Source organism: Nerophis lumbriciformis, linkage group LG03, assembly GCF_033978685.3.
Source record: "Nerophis lumbriciformis linkage group LG03, RoL_Nlum_v2.1, whole genome shotgun sequence".
Lineage (NCBI taxonomy): Eukaryota > Metazoa > Chordata > Actinopteri > Syngnathiformes > Syngnathidae > Nerophis > Nerophis lumbriciformis.
Window position 1 is genome coordinate 30,895,213 of NC_084550.2, and position 9,226 is coordinate 30,904,438.

At 39.8% G+C, this 9,226-nt stretch overlaps 1 protein-coding gene across 1 annotated transcript; it reads left to right on the top strand.

Moving 5' to 3' along the window:
• Positions 1-5,197: 5,197 nt before the first annotated feature.
• Positions 5,198-9,177, top strand: rplp2 (ribosomal protein, large P2). Its single transcript, XM_061936990.1, has 5 exons — positions 5,198-5,343; positions 8,449-8,572; positions 8,639-8,687; positions 8,751-8,849; positions 9,052-9,177. Exons 2-5 carry the CDS (start codon positions 8,450-8,452, stop codon positions 9,126-9,128), a joined length of 348 nt encoding a protein of 115 aa, XP_061792974.1. The 5' UTR covers positions 5,198-5,343; position 8,449; the 3' UTR covers positions 9,129-9,177.
• The last annotated feature ends 49 nt before the right edge of the window (positions 9,178-9,226 follow it).

The following is a 9,226-nucleotide window of genomic DNA, read 5'->3' on the forward strand; positions in this document are numbered from 1 at the left end:
CAATCAATCAATCAATGTTTATTTATATAGCCCTAAATCACAAGTGTCTCAAAGGGCTGCACAAGCCACAACGACATCCTCGGTACAAAGCCCACATAAGGGCAAGGAAAAACTCACCCCAGTGGGACGTCGATGTGAATGACTATGAGAAACCTTGGAGAGGACCGCATATGTGGGTAACCCCCCCCCCCCCCCCCCCCCCCCCCTCTAGGGGAGACCGAAAGCAATGGATGTCGAGTGGGTCTGACATAATATTGTGAGAGTCCAGTCCATAGTGGATCCAACATAATAGTAAGAGTCCAGTCCATAGTGGGGCCAGCAGGACACCATCCCGAGCGGAGACGGGTCAGCAGCGCAGAGATGTTCCCAGTCGATGCACAGGCGAGCGGTCCACCCCGGGTCCCGACTCTGGACAGCCAGCACTTCATCCATGGCCACCGGACCTGTGCCCCCCCCCCTCCACAAGGAATAGGGGAGCAGAGGAGAAAAGAAAAGAAACGGCAGATCAACTGGTCTAACAGGGGGGCTATTTAAAGGCTAGAGTATACAAATGAGTTTTAAGATGGGACTTAAATGCTTCTACTGAGGTAGCATCTCTAATTGTTACCGGGAGGGCATTCCATAGTACTGGAGCCCGAATAGAAAACGCTCTATAGCCCGCAGACTTTTTTTGGGCTCTGGGAATCACTAATAAGCCGGAGTTCTTTGAACGCAGATTTCTTGCCGGGACATATGGTACAATGCAATCGACAAGATAGGACGGAGCTAGACCGTGTAGTATTTATTTTATTTTATTATTCAGTACTATACCGCCTGAAAGAAGTCATCACGTCATGACATTGCTGCTTTTAGGATCAGAGGAGCATGTTGGGCAGCGCACACACACAGAGTACTTACAAGCAGACACAGTGTGTAGACAGAAAAGGGAGAATGGACGCATTTTGGTGTAAAAAGTCAAGATAAAGGTGAAGTTATAACACTGAAACACCCTCAGGAAGAGCTGCTTTAACACATGGCTAGCGAGCTAGCGGCTAGTGTCCATCCACAGTGTTTTAGCTACTTCTAAATCACTAATCCTGGCCTCCATGGCGACAAATAAAGTAACTTTCTTACAAGTAGCATTATCACTGGAGGAGGAACAGTTAAACATGCTTCACTACACACCAAAGGAGGATACAATAGCTCACCGCCGTCACAATGTAAACAAACACCATGGGTGGATCTACACCTGACATCTACTGTATTGATACCAAGTACAAGAGCATATCTAGTCGATACAACTATGACTACATCGTTATTTTTTATCGTCACAAAATATTTTTCCCTTTTTTTAAAATTCATATGATGTTTATAAAGTCAGTAAATACGTCCCTGGACACATGAGGACTTTGAATATGACCAATGTATGATCCTGTAACTACTTGGTATCACATCCATACCTAAATGTGTGGTATCATCCAAAACTAATGTCAAGTATCAGAGAAGAGAAGAATAAGTGATTATTACATTTTAACAGAAGTGTAGATAGAACATGTTAAAAGAGAAAATAAGCAGATATTAACAGTAAATGAACAAGTAGATTAATAATCAATTTTCTCATAATGTGTATAAAATAATAGGTGTATAAATGACACAATATGTTACTGCATATGTCAGCAGACTAATTATGAGTCTTTGTTTGTTTACTTACTACTAAAAGACAAATTGTCTAGTATGTTCAACATTTTATTTAAGGACTAAATGACAATAATAAACATATGTTTCATGTACACTAACATTTGTTGTTACAATAAAGACAATAATGACTTTTTTTTTGTGCTCCCCTTTATTTAGAAAAGTATGGAAATACATTTTGGTAGCGGTACCAACATATTGGTATGGAGACAACACTAAAAAGAAGACTACATTTGCTGCAATTGTGTACATTTCTACACTATATTTAGATGTATTATATTATATTTATAGCAACCTGTTAGACACTCACATGTAATGTAATGTTTACTAGATCATTTACTCACATTATTAATGACAAATTCCATAACATGCATGCAAAGAACGTTTCCTAATTGGCGAGTCTACCCTGTAGCCACGCCCCCTCAGGTCATCTACTTCCTGTGTTTACAGGAAACTAGACCTTCCATTTTTTCATTCTTTCTTTTCTGTAGTGTTAAAACTCCCTTGTTCTACAAAGTTTTTTAGGTGAGGGAGAATTAAAAAAAAAAATCACAGTTAAAGCATAAAAATATGGCATTGTCCTTTGGACTGTTGACAAGAAAACACAAGCAAAATAAAACAAAATTTCAGAATATTACCAAGCAATACATTCCTCTTTTACTCATTCCTCTTTGCAGCACCTCCCATGCTCCTTCAGCTTGCTTTTCATCCAGGATGTCTCTGTATATTGCTGCATTCTTCTTTCCCTCTATCCTGATTCGCCTCCCAGTTCCTGACTGAAAAGCACCCCCACACCATGATGCTGCCACTACCACTGTAGGGATGGTATTGTCCTGGTGGTGCCTGCTCCCGTCCAAACATTCACCAATCTTTGTCTCATCAGACCAGAGGATTTAGTTGCTCATGGTCTGAGAGTCTTTCAGCTGCATGTTGGCAAACTTTGACTAAGAAATGTCTTCCGTCTGGTCACTCTACCATACTGGCCTGATTGGTGGATTGTCCTTCTGGAAGGTTCTCCTCACTCCACAGAGGATTGCTGTATCTCTGACAGAGTGACCATGGTCTTGGTCACCTCACTGACTGGACTAAGATGAATGCAGAAATGTACAGAGACATCCTGGATGAAAACCAATGCTTCATCCAACCTGATGGAGGGAAAGATAAATGCAGCAATGTACAGAGACATCCTGGATGGAAGCCAACACTTCATCCAACCTGATGGAGCTTGAGAGGTGTTGCAAAAAGGAATGAGAGAACGTGCCCAAAGACAGGTGTGCCAAGTTTCTGGTGTTGTGTGTTGTGTTTACTGAGAGAGGTGACGGCTCAGACACCAGGGGGCAGTATATACAATAATTTATTATATATAATAAATATATATAATAATAAACATTTACAACTAAACTATAGAAATAGAGTGTGTGACTAAAATACAAGAGTGTGTGTGTAGTGTAAGACTATGTGTGTAGATATCTGAAGTGTGTTACCAAGTGTTGATGAGAAAAGGCAGACAAGTCCAAAGAGGGCAAGGCAAAAGGGGTCCAAGTTCAGCGAGGGGTCCGTGGGGCAGAGAGAGACGTCAGAGTCCAGGGGCGAGTGAGGAGTTGGGAAACGAAGAAGGCAGTCCAAAACACCGGGGAAACAACGGGAGATCTCGAGGAGGGAAGACTCGGGAAGGCACTGCGGAAAAAGCAACAGACGTCAGAATCACGGAGGGAAAAACAACACAGTAAGAGCGCATAAGGCTTACGGTACACCATGAGAAAAACTAAGTTCCCGCGACGATCCTTGGGTCCGCTTATTGATCTCGCTCTGATCAGTCGCAGGTGTGCAGATTGCCAGCGAGTGATTGCAGCTGGTGGCTGCAGCAGGGCGGAGACGCGCGCGGCGCGTCCCTGGATGTGCGCACCCGTGGGCGTGTCCCGAGGTGCGCACAGACGGATGAGCGGCGTTGGCAGGAGCCTGAGCCGTAACATTGTGTTCATAAAGACTTGAGGTGTAATTGCTGCCAAAGGTGCATCAACTATGTATTGAGTGAAAGCTTTCAATAATTATCTACATGTCAGTTTTTTTTTGTTTTTTTAAATGTATAGAATAGAATAGAATGCCTTTTATTGTCACTATACACAAGTGCAGTCAGATTAAAAGCAGCTCCAGTGTCAGTCTACAAAATATGCAAAACATAAAAAGGAAAGAAAATACAACAAGTGCAAAAGAAGGTAAGGTGCTGAGAAGGATTTATGTTCCATGTCTTGTTTACAGGACATGTATTTCCTGCTGGAATAAGGCTGTAAAAGGGAATACTGTACATACAGTGTAAAAGGGTAACAGTGTAAAAGTGTAACAGTGAATACTGTACATACAGTGTAAAAGTGTAACAGTGCAAAAGTGAATACTGTACATACTAGGGTTATGTGAATCTTTGGGTGTCCCACGATTCGATTCAATATCGATTCTTGGGGTCACGATTTGATTCAAAATCGATTTTTTTCGAAAAAGGATATTTTCCTGATTGAAAAGGATTGTCTATTCATTCAATACATAGGATGTCAGCAGGATCTACCCCAGTCTGCTGACATGCAAGCAGAGTAAAAAGCTTTTATAATTGTAAAGGACAATGTTTTATCAACTGATTGCAATAATGTACATTTGTTTTAACTATTAAATGAAGCAAAAATATGACTTATTTTATCTTTGTGAAAATATTGGACACAATGTGTTGTCAAGCTTATGAGATGTGATGCAAGTGTAAGCCACTGTGACACTATTGTTCTTTTTTATAAATGTCTAATGATAATGTCAATGAGGGATTATTAATCACTGCTATGTTGAAATTGTAACTAATATTGATACTGTTGCTGATAATATTCATTTTTGTTTCACTACTTTTGGTTTGTTGTGTGTGGTGTTTGTGTCTCCTCTCAATTGCTCTGTTTATTGCACTTCTGAGTGTTGCTGGCTCGGCTTTGCTTTTGGAATTGGATTGCATTGTTATGGTATTGCTGTGTATTGTTTTGTTGGATTGGTTAATTTAAAAAAAAAAAAAATATATATATATGATTTTTTTTTAAATCGATTTTTTTTAAATGAGAATCGATTCTGAATCGCACAACGTGAGAATCGCGACTCGAATTCGAATCAATTTTTTCCCACACTCCTAATATATATCATCATTTCAACTGTCAATATTACAATGATGTATGTTTAATACAGTGATTTTTAATACAGCCCTTTTCAATGAAATACACAGTAGGGAATGTTCAATGATTCATGTATGTATGTATATATATATATATATATACACATATATATATATATATATATATACATATATATATATATATATATATATATATATATATATATATATATATATATATATATATATATATATATATATATATATATATATATATGTATATGTATGTATATGTAGATGACCCCGCGACCCCGAAAGGGACAAGCGGTAGGAAATGGATGGATGGATGATAAAGTACAGTCTAGTGTTGTTCATGAAGCGGAAGTACTTTTATATAGCTGCCATCTTTCTGGACCAATCAGAACAAAGCATTCCAGGCTTAGATACTTCAGGGAACGCCCCTTCTTCCTTCTCTCTTGCTCTCTGTTGAACTTCCGAGCGTGACCAACGTTTCGTGTCTGTTCAGACTTAAAGTAAGTCAAATGGCTTTTATTTGTCTCCTATACGCGTCTTTGTTACATGTAACAAGCAGCATGTATCATTTTTATGGTCCCGAGTGATCGATTAATTCACACAATCAAGGTTGGTGTCGGAGAAGTGGAAGGCCCGCCTTTCTCCTACTGCTAGAATGTGGACTAATGTCTCTATAGTCCTGCATAGTATCTCTTCTCTTACCGCTAGAATGTGGACTAATGTCTCCATAGTCCTGCATATTATCTCTGCTCTTACCACTAGAATGTGGACTAATGTCTCTAAAGTCCTGCACATGATCTCTTCTGCTTCAGATAATCAGTTTGTTGTGTTTATTTCCTGTCGAGCCTGACTGCTAACTGTAGCTAAGCTAAGTTGGCTAATGACGTACAGGCCTGTTGCTAATGCTTATGCGCATGCGCGAGTAAGGAGGCTTCACTGCTGGCGTGTGACAGACACAACTCATCACTGCCCCCTGATGTCCGCTTACATCACTGCATGTGTCATATACACATATAGTATTTACCTTTCACCGTGACACACAATTATTACGGTATTTTAAGAGACATATTATGTTTGAGTGTTTGAATACATTCATCATCGTCTGTTTTCATTTGTAAAGGGTTTAGATCAGTGGTTCTTAACCTTGTTGCAGGTACCGAACCCCACCAGTTTCATATGCGCATTCACCGAACCCTTCTTTAGTGAAAAATATATATATATATATATATTTTTTCAAATTCAAGAAAAAGTCATGTTTTTTTACTGGTGCACAAAATGAAGCGTGCATGAACATCACCTTGTTCAAAGAACAAAACCAACACGGTGCATAAACTCACAACAAATTACACACATTACCATGAATTGATTAACGTGGACCCCGACTTAAACAAGTTGAAAAACTTATTGGGGTGTTACCATTTAGTGGTCAATTGTACGGAATATGTACTGTACTGTGTAAACTGTACTGTTTCATATAATGATTTCTCTTCCTTTGCAATCCGCTAGTAAAAGTTTAAATCGATCAATCAAAAAACCTGCAAATCAGATGAAAAATTAGTGGGAACATTGTTTGGGAGTATCCATAATACGGTGATAGAGAGAAGTTTTTATTTACACGATAAGTCGGATGTGTCTTTACTTCCGTGGCGGAGGCTCCGCCGAACCCCTGAGGCAGACTCACCAAACCCCTAGGGTACGATCAAACCCAGGTTAAGAACCACTGGTTTAGATCAAGGGTGTCAAACTTGTTTTCATTTGTACAGTGAATGTATGAATTATAATGTATAATCTCATTTTATCACACAATTAATTTGATTACTACTCAGTGGCCTAGTGGTTAGAGTGTCCGCCCTGAGATCGGTAGGTTGTGAGTTCAAAACCCCGGCCGAGTCATACCAAAGACTATAAAAAATGGGACCCATTACCTCCCTGCTTGGCACTCAGCATCAAGGGTTGGAATTGGGGGTTAAATCACCAAAAATGATTCCCGGGCGCGGCACCGCTGCTGCCCACTGCTCCCCTCATCTCCCAGGGGGTGATCAAAGGGGATGGGTCAAATGCAGAGGACAAATTTCACCACACCTAGTGTGTGTGTGACAATCATTGGTACTTTAACTTTAACTTTATTATTTATTTTTTATGTACAAATTGATGGATAATAGGATATGTACTTGCGTTTAAAATCATAAGTCAGTGGAACAAGCATTTTTAACTAAATAGTTTAAAATATAAGTGCTGCATACTAAAAAAAGTCAAGGTATGTGGGGGGCCATTTTGATCATTTTTTTGTAAAAAGACTACTTAAAGACACAACTTAGTGTCAGCTTTGTGTTAACCGCTTTGAGTCTCTAGAAAAAGCGCTATATAAATCTAATCCATTATTTTAGGTGATAAAGTGTACTATTATTAATACAGTGGTAAAAAATGTGAAAAAAGACAATGTAATGCAAAAAAGAGTAAAACATTTAGTCACTTATAATACAAAGCTGACCCTACCTTTTTGTCTTTAAATATCTGTCTTTTTTTATTAACTAAAAACAATTTAAAAATGGGTCCCCACGAGGGATGATGTTTGATAAGAAATTATCGAGTTCGATCCCATTATCGAATCCTCTTATCGAACCAATTCCTTATCGATTCTCTTATCGAATCCAGATAGGTTGTTGTATATGGAAAAAACACAATATTTGGTTTAACAAAAGCTCACTTTTATTTTATAAGAATAAAATAAATAAATAAATATTGACTGTTACCCCACTAAAAAAAAAAAAAAAAAAATACTGACTGTTGTTACCCAAAGTATATTAAGTGGGATTTTTCAAAAAAACAAATATATACAGTAACACAAAAACAACCTGTCTCTGTGATCACTATAGGTGTATCAATAATAATATAGTGTTAAATAAAATCAGTCCCTTGGGCACAAAACTGAAAATAATACAGCTCTCCAAAAAGTGCACTTCTGCTGTTATTGGAACATACTAACTACACACTCTATGACACTAGGAACACCACCGTCATCAATCTACAATTCTTCCCCCCTTACATGAGAGCGAAGCCTGGCAATAATTGCATATTGCCTGTTCTGCCCTCACTATACGTGTTGAGCTTATACAGCTTGGCAGACAGCTAACAAACAATCCAAAGCAGATGAATCCATTTAGGCTCTTTATTGTTGTTGATCTTGCTTTGTCACACACTCTCCACCATGGACTGACACACCCTCTACCAAGGACTGACACACCCTCCACCATAGACTGACACACCCTCCACCATGGACTGACACACTCTCCACCATTGACACACTCTCCACCATGGACTGACACACCCTCCACCATAGACTGACACACTCTCCACCATGGACATAATGGGCACCCCTGGTTTAAACTGTATCTTCACATACATTGGATATGGTGTAACGAGTACTATGAAAGCATGTGTTTCTACTTGTAATGCACATGCAGTTGCTACTTCTCATCCATCTACTGAGTGTGGTGGACATCCTATTGGTATTCAGTCTGGTCTTCATAATCTTTCTGAACTGGAATGTTGTCATCGTGTTGAGGAAGAGCTATATATCTCAAAGTGTGTGTTTTTGTCCACAGAATGCGTTACGTGGCCGCTTACCTGCTGGCCGTGCTGGGTGGGAACAGCAGCCCCTCGGCCAAGGACATCAAGGCCATCTTAGGCAGCGTAGGGATCGAGGCGGATGATGAACGACTAAACAAGGTAGCTGACGTGTGTTGATGATCCGTGGTTGTCATGCAGAGTCACACCTGTGGCCTTTCTCTGCAGGTCATTAGTGAGCTGCAAGGGAAAAACATCAATGAAGTGATGAACTCAGGTGAGTGCTGGGAGAGGAACACATGTTGTAACATGGAAGACTGATAGTTGATGTCCCTTCCAGGCCTGGCTAAGTTAGCCTCCGTACCAGCAGGTGGCACTGTGGCTGCTCCTGCACCAGGTGGGGCTGTGACTGCCAGTGTGGCGGCTGCACCCGCTGCTGGTATGTACACTATCTTTACTGACTTCTTACATTGACAATGTCTGCTGGTATGTACACTATCTTTACCGACTTCTTACATTGACAATGTCTGCTGGTATGTACACAATGGTAATGGTCACCTACGTGTGTAATTACTGTGGTTACACAACCTGCATGGACATTGTCTGTTGATTCCTGCTAACATCCAACTTGTCTTTTCCAGCGGAAGAGAAAAAGGAGGTGAAGAAAGAAGAATCTGAAGAGTCCGATGAAGACATGGGCTTTGGACTCTTTGATTAATCTGCCTTTCTTTCGAAAAAGCAATAAAAATGTAAAAGGTTGACACAAATATTTTGTTGTTGTTGTTTCCCTCCTTTGTCATTATTTTAAAGCATTTG